Below are 24,783 nucleotides of genomic sequence, written 5' to 3'. Positions count from 1 at the left end.
GTCCGCTCGAAGGGAGCCGAAACCTCAGGGAACGGCTGAATTGGAGCTGGTCTTCGTCCCTTGGGTGTTTTTCTTTCGAGACAGGAATGACACTTCGCACAGTAGTCTCTAACATCCTGTCGCATGCCACTCCAAAAGTACAAACGCTCCACACGCCTGCGTGTCTTCGCTACGCCAAAATGACCGGCGCATGGCGCATCGTGAAACGCGCGAAGAACCCTTTCTGTCCACGACCGAGGTATGACGACTCTCTCCCAAGCGGTTTTATCTGGTCTCCCTTTCCTGGTTGGCCTCGTGCGCCGACACAGGGTGCCGTCTTTGCCAATGAAATAACCTAGCTGTTCGGGGTGAGACGGTGCGCCCTCTAAGCTTTCGATTATTCGCTTCAGGTCAGGATCTTTGCACTGCTCTGTGCGTAATTCGGCGGGGTCGACTACGGGGACAATCTCATCTATAGCTGCCACGGCAGCTGTGCGGCTGAGTGCATCAGCATTCAGATGTGTCTTTCCTGACTTGTGCTCAACTTCAAAGCAGTATTCCTGCAGGTGTAGATTCCATCTAGCGAGTCGCGAGCTAGGGTCCCTGACACTCATCACCCATTTCAGAGGATGGCAGTCTGTGACTAGCTTGAATTTGCGGCCGTAAAGGTAGCATCTGAAGTGCTTTACTGCCCAGACAACGGCGAGGCACTCCCTTTCCGTAGCTCAGTACTTTTGCTCTGTGGGGCTCAGCTGTCGGCTAGCAAAAGCAACGGGATGTTCTTTGCCCTCGATAACCTGAGATAGCACGGCACCAACTGCGAACTTTGACGCATCTGTGGCCATAACGAAGGGCAAACTAAAATCCGGGTGGCGCAACAGCGGTGCACTCATTAGCTTCCTTTTCAGGGCCCCAAAAGCATTCTCCGCGTTTTCGTCCCAGCGAAAGGCGACATTTTTGGCTGTTAAGGCGGTGAGCGGCTTAGCGAGCTTGGCGAACTCCTCTATGTGCCTTCGGTAGTAACCGATCAGGCCGAGAAACTGCCGGACCTGGCGGACGCTAGTCGGGGATGGAAAATCCGAGACACACCTTAGTTTCTCAGGGTCCGGTCGCACGCCGTCAGCTGAAACAACGTGCCCGAGGTATTTCACCTCGTTTTTGAGGAATTGGCACTTAGAGGGCTTCAGCTTGAGACCCGCTGCTCTTAGTCGCACCAAAACCTGCTCAATATCGCGCAAATGGTTATCAAAACTGTCACTGTATATGATAATGTCATCCATATACACAAAGCACAGCCTCCCCAGAAGACCTGCCAGGATAACATCAGCGGTTCTCTGCCAGACAGCAGGGCTGTTGGCCAGACCCATCGGCATTCTTTTCCATTCATAGTGCCCTGAGGGCGTGTTGAATGCCGTTTTCTCGGCATCTGCCGGATCCTTTGCTATCTGCCAGAATCCCGCCGCCATGTCCACTACCGTGAAGTACCTGGCAGAGCCCAGCTGAGAAAGCGTCTCCTGTATATTGGGGATGGGGTATGGATCGATGCGAGTTACGGCATTTAGTTTGCGGTAGACCACTACCAATCGATACGAGCCATCTGGCTTTTCCACCAATAGTGCTGGTGCTCCCCAGGGTGACTTTGAGTGTTCGACAATGCCGCGATCAATCAGGTCCTGCACCTGCCGCTCCATCTCCTCACGTTGGGAGTAAGGAATCCTGTACGCACGCTGGTAAACGGGCGATGAAGTGCCGGTTTCTATCCTGTGCTTTATAACGCCACAGCAGCCCAAATCCAGGTTGGACGCGGCGAATACCTCCGAGTAGTCGTTCAGCAAACCAGCCAGAGCCTCCCTCTCCCTGGATTTTACGTGAGAAAGATCGAACGACACCTTTGGAGCAGCCGAAGGACTAGCATGCTCTACAGTTGCGAGTACCGTATCGGTGGGCTCACGTTGCTCTATCGCAGAGGTGAAGAAAGCCAATGTTTTGTTCTTGGGAAGGCTCAGTGGCTGCTGGCTACAGTTAACCACCCGTAGGGGCACTCTGTGGGCGTCATTAACTGTCACGAGGCACGCGGCTGCCTTCAGGCCATTGCTGAGAGAGTCGACCGGCTCAAGCACTCCCACGGCGCCGCTCTCTACATCTGAAGGCACAAACGCGTACAAAATATGCTCCGACCAAGGAACGACGACCGCCTCCTCGACCAGCCGGACGGCAACCCGCGAATATACCTTCTCCAATGATCCCACTGTTTGACGGGTGTCAATATCGGTAATGCGAATCTCAGCCCCTCTCCTGTTCAAAAACGGAACTTTTGAGCCGCCCGCATTAACCTCTTCCTCAGAGAATGAGACTACTACCTTCCCTTTTCTCAAAAAATCCTGCCCTAATATACCTGACACTCCGTTTGGCAGAGACACCGTGTCCGGGCATACGTAGCAGGGGTGCTCCAATGCAATTCCGCCGAAAGAGAAGTGTAACCGGTAGAGTCCACTTATGCCAAGAGGATCCCCCGTTATGCCTACAAATTTGGTTGCCATGCCACCAGACGCTTCCAACACCTCGCGGTCCCCCTTCCTTCGAAGCGTGTTAAAACTGCTCTCCTTAAGCAATGTCACCTTTGACCCCGTATCTATCAACAATTCCATACAACAACCATTTAACTTGCAACGCACAACAGGGCATGCCTCGTCGGCCACACAAACTACCACCACCTCATCATCTACTGCTCCCTCCCCACGCTCCTCAGGCTGGGGAGGACTAACTAGTTTTTTGTCTCGGTATCTGGAGCCCCGCTGTAGGCTTGCTTAGGGCGTGTCTCGCCTGCTTCTCTTTGTGGCTCCCCACGGCGCACGTTTTGGCAGAACCTGGCGATGTGTCCGCGACCCTGGCAAGCGAAGCATACGATTTCTTCAAAATCTCGCATACCGCGCCTGTAGCTTTGTGGCGGTCTCCGGTTTCCAGCGAATGGGCGCTGTTGAGCGCGCGCTTCAACCTGGCATTCTACCTGCTGAGATAGCAGCTGTTCTAAGCGATCTAACCGCTCTGTCAAGAGAGCAACCTCAGGGTTGAGCACCGCTCTCTCTATGACGCGTACTCTCGCTGCGGCTGTCGTTAACGCCTCATTTCGTTCCTCATCCAATGCGGCCTCCACGGCTTGGTCGAAATTGCTCGGCTTGCGCGAGAGCACGAACCGGCGCACGGGGTCTTGCAGACCAGCCACGAACAAAGCGGTCATTTCCTCTTTAAGTATATCCTCCGCGTATTTCTTCCTTAGCTGGTCTCCTTCCTCCTCCCTGCTTAACGTATCGCGTGCTAGGCGCTGAAGCCGCGACGCAAATGTTCGCACGTCCTCCGCTACCATCTGTCCGGCGTCACGGAACCTCTGTACCCGCACGTGACGTGGTTCAGTGTCGAAATGCTCAAACGCGAGCTTCTTAAATTCCGCAAATGATTTTGTGGATTTTACTTTTTCGTCTCGCCAGGCAAAATCATGAGCAGCTCCTGCCATCTTACACCTCGCCATTCCCAGCATTTGAGCATCGGACCATCCCCCCATTTTCCCAATCTCTTCTAGCATGGAAAAGAAATCGCAGATTGGAACCCCTGTCTTATCTCCCGTAAACGTCGGAATGACGCTTCCTAATGCCAGCATGCTTGCTCCGAGCGACGGCTGTGGAGTGGGAGCTCCCTCAGATACAGTCTTTTTTTTTTTCAAGCCCTCCAGTGCCTCAAGCCTCTCAAATGGGGGTAAAAGTCCCACAAATCAGTCCCGTGATTCCCTTTTGATTACAATTTTGAAGTCATGAATGTCACAGCATTCAGAGGACATTTGCTTTTGACAACCCACTTCTGACACCAGTGTGATGACCGCCATAATGCGCAGGTCCACACGGGACGGAGAGGCAAAGAGACGCCGTATGGCTCAGTTTAAACAAACAGGTATATTCAGTAATTACACATGATTAAGATTATACATCAGAGGCTGGGGCGTCCGAGCTTACGTGCCGACGACTTCATGGGGGCGATGGAGTGGCTCCGGAGTTGGGCTCGAGCGGTTGCTGGCAGAAGCTGCACGCCGTCGGGCTTCGGCGCTGAAGGCCCTCTTCGCGAACGATGTCGTCCTGAGCGTTCTTGCAGTAGAATTTCAATAGTCGTCCGTTTCTTCGAGGATGGTTCACAAACCCTTCCTCTAGTGTCGTTCGGCTTGGAAGATGAACAGAAGGCGAGCTTGTAGATGATGACAGCAGAGCATAATTTTACAACATACATATACAGAGAGTTAAACTGGAAAAAGCAGAACTGAATCTTCAAAAGAACAAACTTTGCACTACTTTACTCATCGACCGGGCAGGTTAGTGCCTAAGTAGCATCACATTACATGCTAAGCATGGAGCCCCAGCTCAGACTGGACTGCATCCGTTTACATGCGCTTTTAAGCACTTGATTAACAAAGGACTAAGGGCGGTCATTTTCAGTGGCCCGCCCAAAGCATCAATTCTCCAATGAAAAATAACATGCGAGATGGGGACCACCCCTTGGGTTGGGCTTAGCCTCGAACCCAGAGTCTGTTAACAATACAAACTAAATAAACAACAAAAACGCCACCACTCTCTCTCAAGTGAGAGTATACACAGGCTCTCTCTTCGGAGCTAATTCACTAGCGCCTGTCTTTCCACATTCTTGGCGAGTACTGCCTGTCCGCCATGACAGGTGTCCGTTACGGCCCTTCTGGGAATGCGCTTTTGTTCACGAGGCACGGCGGGAAGCTGTGGGTGCCTTCCCGGCGATAGCCCACGTCGAAAGGGGAAGGAGGGAAAGAATGTTGTCTTCGCGGTAGCGCATAGCGTCGGCTGTGGTACGGCGCGCTCTGGCCCGCTGACAGCTCCCTTGTCCTGGAATGTGCCCGGAAATTGGGGAGGATAAAGCCTGTTTCCCCGCGGCGGCGGCGGCGGGTCCGGTTGTTCTGGTCGTCACTCAAAGAGCATGGCTGGGTAATTGATGATGCCGCTGTCACGGCGGCGGGTCCCTTCGTCTACGCCGCGCCGTCGAAAGTGGATCCTCGTAGCACACACAAAGAAATACCTGGGTTTCCGTCTACGCCGCGCCGTCGAACAATGTACCTCGTAGCACACAAGGAATGTCACACAGCATTACTACTGCCGCTCTATGCTACATGCAGGATTCAGCTACTGAAACCGAGAATTCATTCAGGCACTCAAGGTGGTCTGTACCTGGCGCATCATCCAATACAAATGAAATGAAAACGTACTATTAGAAACACGTGCAGCAGGCTTTTTTGTGCAGCCCTTCCTAGTTGTGGGGCTGAAAAACAAACAAACAAAAGTACACCCATGAGAACTTTAGAAGCAGCAACAGTCTGAAGTCTAGCTCATTGTCTACCTTAGCAGAACCTGTAAAAAAATTCAAAGGGCCCTTAAGACTGCTCATATGCTGAAGGCGAAAACATTAGTGTGTCATCGTGAGCCGTTCAACCTTAACACATGTTGCGCACTGAGAAATGAAACAGGGATGTTCCTTCCAACTGATTAGACATACACTAAATCCACAAACGTCGAAGTGATTTCCTGTACGACCTGGAAGTACACACACTGACTAAAGCTACTGCATTTTCTTGTGATGGGGCTTTTAAACTGTGCTCATGATTCTCAAACCCTGGTGAAATGCATCAAACATGGGGCCAATAACTTGGCTTGCAATGCATTTGTGGCCGTACACAATACAGCTTCTGTGAATCCTTTGTTAAGAATCAGTTCATACAACATGCACACAAACATGTGTTGGCAAAACAATAGTCAAAGGGCTTACCATCTGCAGGGGTGCCTACAACCATCGCTGGGTTGACCTGCAGATCTGAGGCCGCTGAAATTCCACAGCTTGCCATGGGTGTGGCTGTGGCCACTGGGTGGAAAGGAATGATTGAGCAGCACTTACTGTAGCAAGATACCAAGGAAAGATTACCGCTGATCCAAAAGTCGCCTAACACAAACACCTGTTCCCCCACATGTGCAAATAAATGATCCCCCCCCCCCCCACCTACACACCCAACTACCGTGTTTACACAATTGTAAGTCAACCTAATTTTTAGCGATAACCACATAACGGTAGCATTTAGAGCCTTCAGGCTGGCGGCAGCACGTGACCGTGGCGGCGCCTCCACGATCACCTGGCTGGTTACGTGATTCGGAGCAGCTGCTGGCGGCGCCGTGGCTGATGACGTGGTGTGAAGCAGCTGCTGCCGCCAGCGGCGCGACACTGCGGCGAAATCGAGCTGCAACAGCTGCGCGAATGTTCCGTGTCAAGGGGGCCGAAGATGAAGAAGGAACACTCGGCTAAAAGGAGCGGCGAAAGACTGACTTTGCACTTCAACTGAGCAAGTTCCCCTCGGCCAGTTGTAGCTACCGCGTCACTCAAGGTTTAACCAGAGCTAAACCACAGCCATTTTTTTTATTTGAAAATCTAAAGTGGGGGGGGGGGGGGGTCGGCTTAGAATCAAAACCAAAGCGTGACACCATAAATAAAGGCGACAAACGAGATAATAGGGATACCACAGCATGGTTTAATTTTTGCTGCGCTGCTCCATCGCATTCCTCTTGATGCTGGCCAAGAGCAGCTGCTAGGTCAATGCGTAGAACTGGCACCCCGTCTTTGCGCACGGCAGTACGTGGCGGCTGTTGATAAGCAGCAAACCAGGACACCCCTCTCCACATGTGGCTGCAGATAGCGGAGGCAGCACAAAGCGCTATCGCGTTCTACTATTAAAGGAAAAGCTCAAACATCCTCCAAGTTTTTTCTTTTTTTAAACTGTGCACTCAATGCTCAAGGGAGTGTTGTCAGTTGGAAGGGCCACTGTTCCAATAGTGGCGGCACCGCCACTCGGAACGACAGCGGTGCCGGGGAGCGTTGGTAGCTAACGGAAGAGCCGACGACGCTCACGTGTAGTTTCGCTTCGGTTCTCATGCATCTAATGACTGCCGCTCACGTTTCACAAGTTTATAATACAGTATTTCGTAGATCACTATTTGTGCTCTGAGTCCGATAAGCGTCCAGTGCTCGTTCACGGCTGCATTCAAGAAGACTGTCATTCTTTACGCCTAAGAAACAAATAAATACGCGCGAGGCCGCGCGTTCGACATCTCGGAACGGGCGATACAGGTGTGGCGGGAGCATCGAGGCAAAGTTTTCAGCTCTTCCACACAACATCATGGTGTGGTTGTTAGCGAAATGCATGATTTTGCTAGACGTTAGAACAACGTGCTGTGGGACCGCAGCAGCAATCACGACGGCAGTGCTAGTGAACGATGGCACAAGTGTGCACGAGTAGTACAGTAACTAACACATTTTTGTTTTGGAATGTGCCCATGCGCGGCAGCCGACAGCAGCCGGACAGAGAGTAAAAGCGAAGCTTAAGCGACCTCAGTTTTCTTTCTGACATGTGATCGAAAGGGGGTCTACATACATTCCAGTTGACTTACAATCATGTAAATACGAGAAATTGCCAGCAAGAAGAAAAAGAATAATTCACTAACTTTTCCTTGATATAGCAAAAGTGCGTTTGGTGCGACCTGGTGCACCTGGTGCGACTCACTCCACTCATTATACACAATTATTTATTTATTTATACAAAATACCACTAAAGGCCCTCAATTTGAGGGTATTACATGGGGGGGGGGGGGGGCGGTACAGGAAAGTATTCAAAATAAATAAGCCAAGAATTCAAGAAACTACAAACAAAAACAGATAAAAGCATATGGATCCTAGGAATAAAAATAAAAAAACGACATAATTAAACATTAAAACATAAATGGCAAGAAACAGAAATATTAACAGAGTAAAGTTAATACAAGTTACACAATTCTATCCACAACGGCATGAAAATAAAGCAACGACAATTATCAATGACAGAAATAAAAGACAAAAACCTAACGCACTGGTAAGTTAACAATGTACTAAAAGATGTTACGCAGAAGTAGTGGCAGATATTAGTTTATAACATTTCTCCGGATCAGTGGTGGTAGCAACATCTGAAAGGAGAGCGTTCCTGTTGGTTATAGTGCGTGCAATGAATGAATGTGCATGGTTAGATGTACGGCATGACAAGCGCTTAATTTTAAACGGATGGTCGCGGCGGTCAAAAATGGAGGAAGGCAAAGAAAAAAAGTAAATTTGAAGCGTTGATTGATGATACAGTTTATGAAAAAGAGATAAGCGTGCAACTTTACCACGGAGATATAGACCTTGCAGATCAGCGCGTTTCTTCAAGGCTTTGATGCTGAAATGACGTGAATAGTCAGAGTAGATGAAACGAGCTGCGCGATTCTGCAATGATTCGATGTTATTTATTAAATATGCTTGATGAGAGTCCCAAATAGCCTTAGCATTTTCAATTTTAGGTCGAATAAGAGTGGTGTAAGCACGTAACCGGAAGTGAGAGGGATCATGCTTTAAGTTATGTTTTAAGAGGCTTAATGACCGATTATCAGATGCAAGAATAAGGTTAATGTGGTGTCTGAATGAACGGGAAGACACCACATTAACACGCTGTTTGAAATTGAGACATTCGGCAAGTAGAAGACATAAATTTTATATTGGAAAGGTTAAGTTGCATAAGCCAAGTAGAGCACCACGCTGTTACTGTCTCGAGGTCGGATTGCAAGGCTAGGCAATCTTCGTTAAGCAGGAGACTATAGCGCAGAGTATACAGGACACAGAAGAAACGAACAACATGAGCGCTCGTGTTGTTCGTTTCTTCTGTGTCCTGTCTACTCTGCGCTATAGTCTCTTGCTTGATCATGCACCAACAAGCCCAAAAAGCCATGCTTTTGAATCTTCGTTAGTGTAAATTTAACGATAAATTACACAATCGTCGGCAAAAAGCAGTTGGGAAGAAATGGAGTTAGGTAAATCGTTAATAAATATAAAAAAAGCAAGGGGCCAAGCACTCTTCTTTGTGGGACGCCAGAATGTACTTGGCTGAGAGACGAATTATGGTTATTGGCACTGGTAAACTGAAGCCTGGAACAAAAAAAATCTTTAACCCATGCATTAACGAGAGGGCGAATATTAAGAAGTGTTAATTTGGTTAATAACCAGTTATGAGGTACCCTGTCGTAAGCTTTGGAAAAATTAAGAAATATGGAGACGACTTGAATTCCAGCATCAACAGATTAATGAAGTTCGTGGATGAAACCAGCAAGTTGCATTTCCCACGAGTACCCTTTACGGAAGCCATTTTGGTATTTAAAGATGATGTGTTGTTCTAAACAGTTAAAAACCTGCGAATGAATCACGTGTTCAGTGAGTTTACAAATCATGCTAGTTAATGAAATTGGTCGATAATTGAGTGGTGAAGAACGATCACCGGACTTTAAAATAGGCACAACCTTTGTTAGGCACCAGTCACGTGGAGCCAAACCAGATGAAAGGGATTGCGAAAAAATAGCGGACAAGATGCGATGGATATCTTCAGATGAGTTCTTGAGTACAGTCGCCGACCGATTTTTCGGACTCGAAGGGACCCGGCAAATGGTCCGAATAATCGAACAGTCCGAAATATCCGTGAAGTACAAAAAACTCACCTTATAGAGATGAAATCGGCATTAAAATGTCACTGATTTTACATTGCGGAAATTTTCTCTTGCTGGCGATGATTTGCGCCTGTATTTGCGCCAAAGTTGTGCTTTCACTGCACACGCGAGACAGCAAGGTCACCGCAATTAGTTGGAATATTTCCCACGCTTCTTTGACGGGCCCGGCGGGACCATGTTACCCACAACACAAGTGTGCACCACACAGTTCGTCAAACACGCAAGATAAGGCACTTTTCGTTGAAAGCGGCGGAACCACCGGACGCAATCATAAAACGGCAAACGAATGTAACTTCGTGATGACTGAGCGCCACTCAGTCGACGGGTTCAGAGAAACCAAGTGACGAAACGGCGAATGGCGAACGTGAGACCCGCCGCGGTGGCTCAGTAGTTAGGGCGCTCGACTACTGATCAGGAGTACCCGGGTTGCAACCCGACCACAGTGGCCGCGTTTCAATGGAGGCACAACGCAAAGGCGCCGAAAGTATGTCAATCCAATCCAACTGCAGCGCAAATCCACCTCGATCCAAGATGGCGTCTTTTGCGCCGGCGAAAAGCCGATAAGCTGGCCGATTTTGCAGGCGACTGAAATTAGTCCGAAAAATCGACCTTTCGGACTTTTGAAGTCCGAAATATCTATCGCGAATATGTATGCGCTTCTATGGGGTGACTGATGGTGGGTGCCTCATCGAGGTCTGAAATATTCTACAAGTCCGAATTATTGGAGTCCGAATTACGCGTCGGCTACTGTATTTTGTTAATAAAACCAAGGTGATCAGACGCTGAAAGTCGTTTTAAGTTTCCTTAGTAAAGATAAGATACTAGTCTCACTAATAACTATTTCGGACATTGAGGTATTAGAATGATTCGTAGTAGCAGGGACTGAATAAACTTCTTCTCGAGTAAACACTGAAGTGAATGCGTCGTTACGAGCTTGTGCGCATTCAACCACAGGAACACTGCCTCCTTCAGCATTGGTAAGTTATATAAGGATGATTCGAAGGGTTTATCGTCTGCCAGAACTTTTGAGGGTTATTCTTTAACATTGATGGTAAATCGTGGGTGAAGAAATGGCAACGAGCAGATTTAAGCTCCGTATGATTATCTTTATCACACTTTTATGCTTATTGCACAGTGCTCAACTGAGCTTCCACTGTCACTCTGTCTAACACACCTTCATTCAGTGCACATGCTACATATGTGTCATGGCACACAACAATCAAATAGGCTCACCGTTTGCAAGACTACTGACAGCTGTAGCAGGGACAGCCGGCAAGTTTTATGCTGCTGTCTGCTTGCAGCTCATCGTGAGTGTGGCTGTGGCTGTTGGGTAAGGAAGAGGCATCAGAAGGGCACCTGCATTAACACAAAGCCACGGAGAGCTTGGCACTGAATAGTCACCTTAATTAAATGCCCCCAATTTCCTTACTCACGCAGCTGATTCCTACCTTTCTACTCTTACACACCGCTAACTGCAAGCAAGCCTGACATAACAACAGGGTGTTAGTGGTCCAATGTTTAAGGGAATCACCCAAGGTGGCGTAGATTTGTAATAAGGTAGTAGTTAGCATCAACCCAAGCGCAGCCATATGGCAAGAATGGAAAGCTATACAGCTTTTTTTGAAACTTTGTAGCTGAAGAAAAATTCATCCCTAGAACCAGGTTCAAACCTGGACCAGGAAGAATTTTTCTTCAACTACGAAGAGTCTGTGGAAGCCGTATAGCTCTGATTTGCAGCCATACGGCACTGTATGCTAATGAGCAAGTACAGTATGTTAAATCCGGTGCCAACCACTGTGCTTAGAAATTTCCCACGAGTCTTCCAGTGCTGCAAAAGCATCATGCAGTGCACATATTAAACACAAGGGCTAGGAACAAGTGTGGCAGCATACGGCAGTTAAGTAGGCTCACCGTGTGCAGGTGTGTCCCAAGCCATGGCTTCATTCATCACCAGGCTCGTCTCCACTGGCAGGTGGCAGCTCACTATATTAGTGGCAGCGTCAACTAATTGAACAGAAACATATTTTCAGGGGATGAGAGTAGCTCTTGCAGGGCATCTAGCCACGAAAGCTGCTCACGACTTTGCAAGGCATGTGTTATGACCTTCTAATATATGTTCTTTGACAGGCCACTGTCAGACGTTGCCAAAAATCAAAAATCTTCAGAAGTGAGAATGATCTCTTTTTCTGCAACTACAGGGCTGCAGAGCCACTGCTTCAGCAGGCACGAAATGTAAACCTCCAGAGCATGAGCAGAACACATCTGGCTATCAGACATATCCTTCGTGTGACAAGCAATAAAAGTGGTCATCGCCGCCACAGGCTCAATGAAAGATCATTTAAAGTCACCCTAAAGGAAAATACTAAGGCTAGACAAATCAATTTATGGCTTGCATACATCTGTTCTTGTGCAAATATGTGCATGAAGCCTCACGTACAAAACTTGAGTACATACCAGGTGTTATAGGCAAGACACAGTAATTTTCAAAAATAGGCTCTTTGGGTTAAAAATATTGCTTTTGCGGCATGGTATTCCCTGTGCTGGAGGACACCAGAGAATTTTGACGAATCATTTTATGTAGTAGGCTGGTTAACTAATTTTTAATAATTAACTATTACAGTTAGGCACTTAGTTGCAAATAGAGGTTTGTAGCCGGTCATTAGTAATAGCCACATCAGCTATCAGAATTTCAAAACATGGTTGCGCTCGGTGCTCTGGCTCGACAAAATTTGGCTTCTTTGACTAGTTACGTGCACTGGAAAGGTTGCTTTGCCTTCATGCTTTCAAAAGCGCATGTATTTTGGAACAATGTAGCCAAATTTTTTCGAGCCACTGCTTCGAGGGTAACCGCGCTATTGAAAATCCAAAAGCTGCTATGGCTATTAGTAATCACCGGCTACAATTCTAATTATAACTAGGTGCCTAACTCTAATAGTCAAGATCATTATTAAAATTTAGTTAACCAGCTTACTACTTAAAACAATTAACTGGTTTTCTGGTGCCCTCCAACAATGGTAATACTATGCTGCAAAATCCATATATTTAATCCAAAAAGCCTATTTTTGAATTACTTAGTCTTCCATGTAACACCTGTTATATGATCATGCACTCAGTTTCCTGCTGTATATAGCTGGTGAAGCCAAGTCAAAGGAGGTTTCCTTTCCGTGCTGCAGCCACGTTCTTTCTCGACCTTCTGCAGATCAAGCGCCGTTTCGGCACTGGATGGCATCTTGCGATCATGACACTGTCCCCGCGTGAGGCAGCTGTCATCTGCAGTGCTTTTTGAAATCATACACACATCAAAGTTTTATTTCCTCTCATGTTGCATAACCTTGTTTGTTAGAAGATGAGCAACGGATTTATGTGAAACACTAATACGCAAGTCTGGACCTCAAGGAATACACGACCCAATCCAGCAGGCAATGATGCACACTCAAGATTTCATCAAGGTACGGAAATTGAACTCTGCTGCAATGCATGTACTCTTCAGACATAATATTAGAAATAAGACTTGCAGACTGTTTGGAGACATTGTGATTGCATCGACTATGTGGTCAAGGCAGACGCGGCAACAAATTCGCGAAGTTTCACAGCACCAACTCCTAACACGCCTTGTCTACAGTCTCAGTACGTCATTTCTCCATTGACAGAATGCACACATGCAATCATGCAAGCAACTGAGGGCAGTTTCAGGCTGCGCCAAACTCGACACCGTACTGGCTGTCACTTGAAGGCCACTGTTATACACAGCAACACCAGTGGCATGAGCTCTCGGAAGCATGCCTGCATGAAGCATGTCGTGCCTTACAAATTAAGGCACAACTACAGAATTCCCAAGTATAATACAGAGAGACGAGATAGTTGGTGACTAATAATAGAGTGCATCTTGAAACCGCACAAAAAAAGACAAGGGACTAGGAAGAAACCAGCTATGGAACCCAGATGCTTTCATATTTAACTCCCAGTGTTCGCAACAAACATACACAGGCAATAGAAATTAAAAAATGTGTCTCCCAGAAATCTTTCAAACAAAATGCTAAAGCTTATCTCCTTAGTTGTCTGAATGATTAAAACACTGCGCATACAGAACGTTTTTAGGTGCTTGTTGTTGTTATCTGTGAAATTTTTATATCACATCATTTCTTCTCTGTATTAATATGTCTTTGCAAAAGTGTGCACTTCATTCTTTCCTTTGTAGAACAGTCCTTTTGTATATATTAATATGTACGATGTCCGATTCCTTTGCTGCATGCTAGCAACTGGGCGCATGGGCCCCGCCAGGGAGAGCTTATCTGCCTTTTGCCCCTGTATCCTAGACCTTGTCATCTGAATAAATGCATATCCACCCATCCACCCATATCACGCTCAGTAGGGCTCAAAACGGTTTAGTTTGGTTTAGAGGTGTTTAACGTCCAAAAGCGACTCAGCTATGAGGGAAGCAATAGTGAAGGGTTCCGGAAAATTCGACCATCTGGGGTTCTTTAACGTGCACTTACATCCCACAGTACACGGGCCTCTAGAACATCACTTCCATCGAAATTCGACCGTCGCAGCCTAGATCGAACGCCCGTCTTTCGGGCCAGCAGAGTCGAAACATGCATTTGTGCAAGAAAACTTTCGCTAAAAGCACCTCAGTTTGTGGTGGAGTCACGGAGCATCTGCTCAAAAAGAGCATTATTTCCTTTTTTTTTACCTTTGCGACAGGACTTCCAGCCTTCGGAAGCGGCATCTCCGACTAGCCAGAGAGTTCTCAGGAATTCCTGTACTCGAGACAACGTAATAAGTACATTTCTGATTGACTTGCTATGTCATTTGAGGGGCCACTCAAATCGGGTAATATTTCATTAGCAATTCTCTCAGCAAAGCAGCAACCTTGACTTGAAAGAAAACATTGGTAATGTTCCCAAAAAGATAATCAATCAGGCTAGCATGTCTTATAAAGGATCATTCCGCCGATATGACAGACACATGTGGCAACACACGGCAGTCGAAGAGGCTCACCGTGCGCAGGCGTGCCCAGGGCCACTGCTTGTTCAGGCACCATGCTCGTTTCGCTTGGTCGGTGGATGCTTGCAATGGCGGGGGCAGGGGCAGTGTCCACTGATTGACCAGAAACATTTATGTGGAGGGGTGAGAGTAGCTCTTGCAGAGGCCTGGAGCCACCAAAAGTGCTCACCACCTTGCTAATCACTTGGTATGACATAATCTTAATATTTCCTCTTTGACAAGCCGTGGTTATAGTGCCAAATGTTACCAACCTACCTTAGACATCAAGAGGTGAGAATGACCTCAATTTTTCTGCAAGTCTATAGGCTATAGGACCAAAACAAAGATCACTTAAGCATAAATACTAACAGCACACTTTTCGTTACATCTGGCAAACTTGTGAATGAATGGCCTCAACAGCCAAAAGAGCAAGGACTTCAGCTACGCCTAAGCTGATGTTTGTAAGTCATATCATGTTCTAATTCGTACTTGTAATACATGAAACATAAATAAAGGAAAACAACCCAAAATTGACAGGACGGAGCACATGGCAAGATTACACTCCACTATATGCATATTTAGTTGTTCATGCCATTTATGCTTAATGTCTTGAAAACATGAATTTGGATTGGATATGAAGGCCTGTGCTGCACAAGTGCATCCCTGCCAGTCTTGACATTTTCACACAACTTAAAGTGCGGCTTTGCCCCATAATGACAAAGCTGTTCACAGGAAGCAAAACATTTTGAGGAATTATAGGTTTGAACACTCTAGGCTCCTAGGATCTAAGAAGCAATAACGAAGAATTGCACACGATGCAGCAGCAGCGGTGACAACAAAATAAGCAATGCTACAACACTGCCTTTTTCTAACACAGAACAACTGACAAATGCATTGCATGTTCTGTTGAGTAAGCTAAGCTTCAGAAGGCTAAGTTCATTAGAACAAGTTTACTTCAGACCTGTCTCATTGCGTGTTCAAGCAGATGAGTTAAAGGACTGCACACATTACTGAAAAGCAGTCGTCTTACCGAGTAATGCTTCGTTTCCCTGCGAATCTCGCAACACATCAAAATTGGCCTCTTCAGCGACAGGTACCACTTCTGCTAACAGAAGAACAGAATTATTGCAGGGTTATCGCTGCATACAATCAAGCAGCAAAAGGTGTAAATTAAATTGCTTCTGCCACTGGTAAAGTGGCTCAAGCTTTTGTCCTTATTGCCACATCATTTGGGGGGCATCTGCTACATGCAGATGCAGAGCAAGCTAGTAGGCTCGCTGGAGGTGATGCTATTGTTTGTTGTTAAGAGTGGTAGTGCAGCTCGAGAAGTAAATCTGCAGACTGAACATGAAATTGTTGCAGCCACTGCTCTTCATTTTAAAACCATAGTGGTATGTTCCATCTATCTTACTATGACACTAAAACTTGAGGATGTGGATGCACTTTTAAAACAACTACCAGAGCCATATCTTTTGATTGGAGATTTTAATGCTCCTTCGTCCTTTTGGGGAATTGAACAAACTGACAGCAGAGGTCACATTTTAAAATATTGTCACGTGCTGCGCAAGGGCTCTGAGGAATAAAGAAGACGTGCGGCGGCTGGAAGTAGAAGAGAAAGTCAAGTATCCTGCCGCCGGCGCACCAGGCTCCTCTCGACCTGCCTTGTAAATATTATTTGTAAATAGAACCTGTAACAGTGTGGTGGAGGTGCTGGGTCGATCACCACGGACCCCTCTCGCAAACGCTGCAGCCGAAGAATCGCCGGATTGCCACCGTTGCCCGTGCAAATGCCCAAGGAAGCCGACGCACGCCCGACCGGCGCCGCAACGCCCGCTTGGTAGCACTACCGTGAGCCGCGGACGTTTTCCGGGAAGGCTGGCGAAGACGTGGATGATTGGCTCACCAATTACAAGCGGGTGAGCAAATACAACGGCTGGGATGCCACTATTCAGCTGGCCAATGTCGTCTTCTTTCTCGATGGCACAGCGCTAACTTGGTTCGAAAACCATGAGGCATCATTAACAAGTTGGGACCGCTTCATGGAAGAGCTCCGCAGCTGCTTCGGGGATACTGTTGCCAAACGAAAATGCGCTGAGCAGTCTTTGCTTCAGAGAGCGCAAGTGCCTGGAGAGACCTGCACGACTTACATAGAAGAGGTCTTGAAGCTGTGCACAGTCGTTAATCCCAGTATGTCCGACGAGGATCGCGTTGGTCATCTCCTCAAAGGCATCGCAGAGGACGTCTACAGCTTTCTTATTAGTAAAGAAAATTTAGACTCGCCCACGGATATCATCAAGCACTGCCGCACCTTTGAAGCTCTAAAACTGCGTCGAATTACTCCCAAGTTCGGTCGCCTGCCTAACGTCACCACCGTCGCCAGCGTGGATTGCCACGAGCCTGTGAATGCGGCGACTCTCCCTGACGTCATTCGTCAAATCGTGCTTGACGAACTCTCCCGGCATCAAGATCTTGCGCGCCGCAGTGAGGTCCCGTATGGGAGCTGTTCTCTGCAGGCGGCTCCCGCCTACCGCTCCTCCCCTTGGAGTTTGTCTGCCCAGGCCCCTACCAGTGCTACTCGCATTGATTACAGCGACGCTCCCCGGATCACCCGCCCCGGCCCCAGGGCGCCAGCTCATCCGCAACGCCACCTGCGGCAGCCGGAGTACGATGGTCGTTTCGACACTGGCTACGAGGAGTGTTATCCCGAGTGCCCCCCCGACCCACCACTTTGTTACCGCTGTGGTATGATCGGTCACATCTCTAGATTCTGCCGTCGCCGGGGCCAGTTTTCCCGCTCCCAGCGCCAATGGTCGAACCCTCGCCTGAGTTTCAATGCGCCTGTTCATGACCGTGTCTTCACATCGTCTCAGCGCCCATCCAGTTACGCGCCACCACGGAACGACTCCCCTGCCTCTGACCGAAGTCTGACTCCACCTCCGCACCGCTCTCGCCGCTCGCCTTCCCCCCAACGTCGTTCCCCACCGTCCCCGGGAAACTAGCGTGTGCGGCCGATGGAGGTGCGGTCGCCGGATCATCGATAGTGCCAATTCCTCTGCCCATTGTTATGTTAAGGAACCGCCTTGAAGTTTTAGTGGACGGTATTTGCGTCATGGCCTTAGTGGACACTGGTGCCACGGTGTCAGTGATGAGTTCAACTTTCAAGAACCGTCTGGGTCGTAAAATAATGTTCGCTTGGGATCGTGCTGTTATATTCCGGGGTGTAGGGGGAGAATCATTGGTTCCGATTGGTATTTGTTTTGTGAATGTAGTGATCGCTGGCCACATGTTCCGAACTGAATTCACGGTGCTCCCTCGTTCTACGCATGACATCATCCTCGGTATTGACTTTTTGCACCAGTGCGGCGCTACTCTCGACTTCCGCAGTGGTGGCATATCGTTAAGTCCTGGCCTTCGGTAAGCTCTCATAGAAGACTCGCCAGTGGTTGCCCAAGTGTTTTCTGTCTCGGAAGATACCGTCGTTCCAGCAATGTCTGCCATATTCGTTCCCGTTGTGTCCTCGAGCACGATTTCTGATGCCTTCGATGCTGTGGTGGAACCTTGTTCCCTTAACTGTGCAAAGAAAAGTGTGCTAGTACCCCGCAGCGTCGTCCATGTGACCAAGGGCCATGCCACTCTTTGGACTGTCAATCATTCCAACGAACCTGCAGTATTGCCATGTGGTTTAAAACTTGCTGGCTTTGAAGAACGTTTTTCTGTACCAGTTGCCGCGATCACTGACAACGTGTCTCGTCCAACTAGACGCCGCGATCTGAGCGACTCTCAACTCCTAGAAATGGTCAACAAATCCCTACCCACTAGCGACCGCCAGGTACTAGTGGCCGTTCTTATGAAGCATGCGGACGTGTTTGACTTTGGTCGCGACCAACCACCGCCGATTCCAGCTTCCCGTACCCATCACATGATCAATACTGGATCTGCACAGCCGATTCGCCAGAAGCCATACCGCGTCTCGCCTTCCGAACGTCAGATAATCGATGAACAAGTCCGTGACATGTTGCACCGCGGCATCATTCAGGAATCTTCAAGCCCGTGGGCTGCTCCAGTGATCCTTGTCAAAAAGAAAGATGGCACTTGGCGATTTTGTGTCGACTACCGCCGGCTTAACACTGTCACAAAGAAGGATGTTTACCCGCTCCCGCGCGTTGATGATGCCATTGACTGCCTCCACTCAGCCTCCTACTTTTCCTCGGTGGATCTACGGTCCGGGTACTGGCAGATCCCGATGCACCCGCAAGACAAAGAGAAGACAGCATTCGTGACACCTGACGGGTTGTATGAATTTAATGTTATGCCTTTCGGCCTTTGCAACGCTCCTGCCGCTTTTGAACGATTTATGGATACGCTTTTACGTGGCCTGAAGTGGCAAGTTTGCATGTGTTATCTGGACGATGTTGTTATTTTTGGTAGGACCTTCGCCGAACATAACAGCCGCTTAGCCATTGTCCTAGACTGCATAGAGAGAGCGGGCCTCGTGCTGAACTCGAAGAAGTGTCGCTTCGGTGAACGCCAAATTACTGTGCTTGGTCATCTCGTTGACAAGGATGGCCTCAGACCCGACCCGCAGAAGGTTGAAGCTGTAAGCAGTGTCAAAGAACGCAAATCAGTGAAAGAGCTCAGGGGTTTCCTAGGACTTTGCTCATATTTTCGGCGTTTCGTTCCCAAGTTTTCTGATTTAGCCTACCCGCTTACAAGTCTCCTGCAGAAAGACACCCCTTTCCACTGGACTCCCGAATGCGACTCCGCGTTTCGGCAGCTCAAGTTTCTCCTCACCTCGCGGCCAATATTGCGTCATTTCTGCCCGACAGCACCGACTGAACTCCACACTGACGCCAGCGGCATCGGCGTGGGTGCTGTGCTTATCCAACGCCATGAGGGCAATCAACACGTTGTCGCTTATGCAAGTCGCACCCTCAGCAAGTCGGAACGCAATTACACTGTTACAGAGCAAGAGTGTCTCGCCGTTGTTTTCGGCGTACAACGGTTTCGTTCGTACCTTTATGGACGTGCTTTTACAGTCGTCACAGACCATCACTCTCTGTGCTGGCTGGTCAATCTACGCGACCCCTGCGGTCGGTTGGCCCGCTGGGCGTTACGCCTCCAAGAGGTAACTTCAAAGTGTCTTACAAAAGTGGCCGCCAACACGCCGACGCAGATTGCCTCTCGCGGCTGCCGCTCACGGTTACTACTTCCGATGATGAAAACTTCGATGACTATCTCGCTGCTGTTTCCCAAGAGTTTCCAGATCTTGGCACTTTCCAGATGGAACAACGCAAGGATCAGCACTTGGCGCCGCTTTTTGCCGAAGCCCGTGACCCGACATCCGCAAGCCCTTTCTGTGTTCGCGACGGTTTACTCTACAGAACGAATTACTCGCCTGGAGGTGCGCGCTTTCTCCTCGTCGTTCCGGCTACTCTGTACTCCTCTGTTCTGCAGGCAATGCACGATGACGTCACGGCTGGGCACTTGGGGTTTGCCAGGACCCTTAACCGCATCAAAGAACGTTTTTACTGGCCAAAAATGCGTCACATGGTTCAGCGCTACGTGGCCACCTGCGTGCAGTGTCAGCGGTTCAAGCTTCCCACGACTTCTCCGCCTGGACGCCTGCATCCTTTGCCACCTCCAAGCACGCCATATGAACAAGTTGGACTCGATCTGCTCGGCCCGTTTCCCCGCTCGTCCAACGGTAACCGCTGGATTATAGTGTGCGTTGATCACCACACCCGTTACTGTGAGACCGCCGCCCTACCTTGCGCCACCGCTGCTGAGGTCTCGCTCTTCCTTCTTCGTGCTGTCATCCTCCGGCATGGACCTCCTCGAGTTGTTATCAGTGACCGCGGTCGCCAGTTTACGGCAGACGTTGTGGAAGAGCTTCTGCGTCTTAGTTCATGCCATTTTCGCCACTCGACGCCGTACCACCCCCAGACTAATGGACTGGTTGAACGTACCAATCGGACACTCACGACCATGCTGGCCATGTATCTCGATTCCCGCCATAAGAACTGGGACGACGTGCTTCCCTTCATTACATACGCCTATAACACGTCGAGGCATGAAATAACTGGTTACAGCCCATTCTTCCTTCTTTATGCCCGTCCGCCTCGAAGCTCCCTCGACAGCATCTTACCTTTCTCTCTCGACACCGAGCCTTCTATTGCCAACACTCTATGTCGCGCTGAAGAAGCCCGTCGGATTGCCCGGATACGCACCTTGGCATCACAGCATCGCTCTAAGCAGCGTTATGACCGCCGGCGCAAGGATGTCTCCTACCTGCCCGGCGACGTTGTATGGTTGTGGACGCCCCTACGCAAGCGTGGCTTATCAGAAAAGCTGCTATCCCACTGCACGGGCCCGTTCATCGTTGTTGCTCGCCTCAATGACCTCAACTATGTCATCTCTCCCCAATCAACGCAAGGACGCCGCTCAAGGACAACCCAGGTCGTGCATGTCGCACGGCTGAAGCCATTCCACTCTCGGGACCCCGATTGATTGACTGGCCCAGAGGGCTTCGTCTGCGAACGGGGAAATGTCACGTGCTGCGCATGGGCTCTGAGGAATAAAGAAGACGTGCGGCGGCTGGAAGTAGAAGAGAAGGTCAAGTATCCTGCCGCCGGCGCACCAGGCTCCTCTCGACCTGCCTTGTAAATATTATTTGTAAATAGAACCTGTAACAATATGTTATACAATGCAGTAATGACTGTGTACTGAATCTAAAAAAAGCCCACGTACTGCTCCCCATGTATTGGAAAAACTAGCCCCTTAGATTTATCTTTTAGTTCACCATCAGTTGTTACAGATTTTAAATGGCATATCCTGCACAACGTTTATGCAAGTAGCCATTTGCCGGTAATTATCAGCATACCATCCTCACCTTTAATCATCACAAGCAAACCTCACTGTTGCCAGCTACACTTATCCGACTGGTCCCCCTTTCAAGAAAAGGCCAGCCTGGATAAAAAATTTTTCGATAACCTTGGCGTCGACGAACCCAAAGAAATATTCACAACCTGTATCATAGCTGCTGCGCGCCTAGCAATTCCTCAGCCTTCGGTGGTGTAAGACAAAGCCACAAGGTTTGGTATACACAAGAATGTAGAGAAGCAAAGAAGGAACAAAATAAAGCCTGAAGATTTTTTCAACAATACCCAACACAGGAAAACCTTATCAATTTTAAAAAGGCGAGAGCAAGATCACGGCACATACGCCACAATGGTGACAAAACTTCCTGAAAGAACTATATCATGTGTTACAGGGAAGACCAAGTAATTTTCAAAAATAGGCTTTTTGGGGTAAAAATATGGCTTTCTCAGCATAGCTTACCAGTGTTGGCGGAGACCAGAAAACCAGCGAATTGTTTTAAGTAGCTAAGCTGATTAACAATTTATAAATATTATCTTTTTAAATCTTGGAGTTAAGCACCTACTTGCAATCAGACATTTGTAGCCAGTCGATCGTAATAGACATTACAATTTAAAAACTCAATTTCTCTTGACGCTGTGGCTCGACAAAATTTGGCTTTTTTGACCATGTTTTCGAAAGCGCATGTATTTTGGCACGATGTAGCCAAGTTTTGTATTAGTTTCTTCCCTTAATGCAAACACACAAACCTTGCGTTTGGCGCATGATGGCCTTAGTTGCCTATGTTTCATTAAACCCAACACAACACAACATGTGGGTAGCATACACATTTTGTGCATACTGTGTTACCTTAAAAATGGCACACTGGTTAGCAAGTAGTAAATATATAACAAAACAAACAATCCCCTTGAAAGACATGCTAATGAGCTAATTTATAAAGCACAACCATGAAGATGTTTATGCAAACAACTGGCAAATGATAGTTCAAAAAACAACATAGTTTAACATACCAGCTCGGAATATTTTGATCAGCATCGCTTCCTGAAGCTGCCTGTTCAGTCTGACAACTGAGTCCATTTCCAGCATCTGGCGCCGAAGTTTGTCCTCAAGAGATTTAACTTTGGCTTCCAGAAGCTGGACTTTGTCTTGCACGTGCTGGGCGTCCAGGGCAGCTTTCGGGAAGAGGAGCTCTTCCTCTACCGCTCGGTGGGCCAGACCAATGGCCTGCTTGTCTGCCTTTGCCTAAACCACAATCAGCCCCATTTGATTTTTCACTCCACGTAAAAACAGGAAATCGCAGTGTGCAGTGAATATTAGAATACCAAGAAGCATCACCTGAAATGTCCTTACGGAAATCAAGCAGGTGCCTTTAGATATGAACGTCCTTTTTATCAACAAAGCATATTTCGAGCAGGTTAACACATGAAGGAAAGAAAGCTTATGAAAGGCCTTCACTATCCGAGCTGTATGCTAAAAAAATGCAAAAAGCCATGTGCTTTCACAAGGACTACTCGGAGCCTTTGGCCGATGGCACAGTCTATAGTAACGCTTGGTGGAGTGGCGTCATCTGCTACTCTGTCTGCTGTGCATGCTCAAGCATGCTGAGATGGCGGCCAAGTGAAGGGGGGAGCCTTTACATCCGGTTGAAAAAAAATGCTACGTAACCGCCTCTCCTGAGTTCTGTCCTTCCTCTGCGGGTTAACGTGAATGTTTTGCCGAACTGTGTGAAACAGCTCTACCGAACATGCTAATGCAAAGCTACAAATGTCAGTTCATTTAATGCTGTCGAACGAAAAGAATACAAAATAATTTATGAGGTTTAAATTCCCAAAACATCTTGGGCTATGAGTGACGCTGTAGTGAAGGGTTACAGATAATTTCAACAACCTGGGGTTCTTTATCAAGCACTGACATCGCATAGTGCATTGGCATCTAGCATTTCGATGCTCATCTCTTTCAGGGCCAGTCTCCGAGCATCATCAACACTTAAGCCACCGAGACAGATTGCAGAGAATAGAAAAGCAGACTGTTGCAGGCAACCCTTTGTTGTTGGGGGCCAAACAAGAATCTATTTAAAGCAACAAAGTGCATTCACTCAATTTTTGCTTGCAAGAATGCCGGCTATGTAGCCATGGCATGCACTTCTCATGCCTAATGTACACATAATGCGGTTACTACTTTCATTTCAAAGACTATCTGTACTGGAAGCAAGGAACAGGTAACTTCTATTTTCAACAAACAGCTGCAACCATAACTATACCTTGTTTGAATACTAGGGATTGTTGATCGTTGGGGCTGCATGTATGCTAAGAAAGCAGAGACTGGCACTCATCTTTGCATGCTCATGCTTGTAAAAAATAGCTAGGTTGCCATAAAGAGCTATCAGCGACTGTATTGTTCCACCAACCTAAATAATCTTGGAAATAAAAATAACCATGTAGTCACAAGCAAAGCAAATCAAATGGAACTGCTCTCTAGGTACTGTCATTCGGCGCAAACATACCAAGACGTTATCTCGGCAACAGCGGCCAACGGTTCGTGGAGTTGGCGTCAGTCCATGCTACTCTGTCGAGCGCTCGCGTTAAATTTCATTTCTTCCGTTCCGCAGCGCACCACCCAGCGCTCTTGTCTACAGCATCATAACTACGCGTACGCACGGTCGCAAAATGTACTTATAATTTCAGAGGCTGCGGTGCTTGTGCTTAGAGAGACAGAGACGTTAATCGCAAATGACGATATTCCAACGAGCCCAGTCCCAACCCCAAGCCCTTCTTAGCAAAATGTGCACATATGATGAGTATCCAGCCCTTCAAACACAGCTGGTGCAAAAGAGTCAGAAACAATTAAACATGCGATTTGGCAGATTCAACTACTGTCTACTGACAGCGACAACCAGCAGCTAACCTTTTTCGACGGCGCTTCGTTGCCCTGTCTGCGGGGCCGCTTGCAGCGGCTCCTTCGCCACTCGTGCACCTCTTCTTCTGTTTCTGAAATTTTTGCACATCAGGACAATCACTACATTGTTACCATGCAAAAGGCCAGTGCCAAGATCCAAACACCTTACCTGTCATGTGAAGTATGCAGGCATTGTAATAACCGGGGCGGGTCGAATCATCCCCTTCCCAAAAGGCCTCATAAATTTTCGTTTTATCGTAACCAGATATATCTTTCGGCTTGAAGTTTTTCAAACAATCATGCCGCACAATATGTCTCTCATTTTCATTCTCATGCGTTATTAAGACAAACATTGCGAGGACAAGCAAAACACGTGCGTTCAATTAACAGTCGCTTGCCCACAAGTGAGCTCAGGTGTCGCAGCTGATCAAAACAGACA

The 24,783-nt window shown here is 48.0% G+C and overlaps 1 protein-coding gene across 1 annotated transcript; it reads right to left on the bottom strand.

The window, feature by feature from the left end:
- Positions 1-5,171: 5,171 nt before the first annotated feature.
- On the bottom strand, positions 5,172-24,665 carry LOC144105026 (uncharacterized). The gene is made up of 8 exons (XM_077638238.1): positions 24,514-24,665; positions 24,354-24,436; positions 22,460-22,691; positions 15,604-15,675; positions 14,589-14,687; positions 11,499-11,591; positions 5,809-5,901; positions 5,172-5,304 (listed from the first exon to the last, which is right to left on the bottom strand). The coding sequence occupies exons 1-8, from the start codon at positions 24,518-24,520 to the stop codon at positions 5,222-5,224; spliced, it is 762 nt and encodes a 253-aa protein (XP_077494364.1). The 5' UTR covers positions 24,521-24,665; the 3' UTR covers positions 5,172-5,221.
- Positions 24,666-24,783: the final 118 nt, after the last annotated feature.

This window comes from Amblyomma americanum, chromosome 9, assembly GCF_052857255.1.
Source record: "Amblyomma americanum isolate KBUSLIRL-KWMA chromosome 9, ASM5285725v1, whole genome shotgun sequence".
NCBI lineage: Eukaryota > Metazoa > Arthropoda > Arachnida > Ixodida > Ixodidae > Amblyomma > Amblyomma americanum.
Note: the sequence above shows the minus strand (reverse complement) of the source record. Positions and strands in the feature narration are given on the sequence as shown.

Excerpts from the sequence above, each read along its gene's own strand:
- LOC144105026 (XM_077638238.1), bottom strand. Across the intron at positions 22,692-24,353 it reads ACGAAGCGCCGTCGAAAAAG|GCAAAGGCAGACAAGCAGGC; the intron begins GTTAGCTGCTGG and ends ATTGTGGTTTAG. Across the intron at positions 15,676-22,459 it reads GATCAAAATATTCCGAGCTG|AAGTGGTACCTGTCGCTGAA; the intron begins GTATGTTAAACT and ends TTCTGTTAGCAG.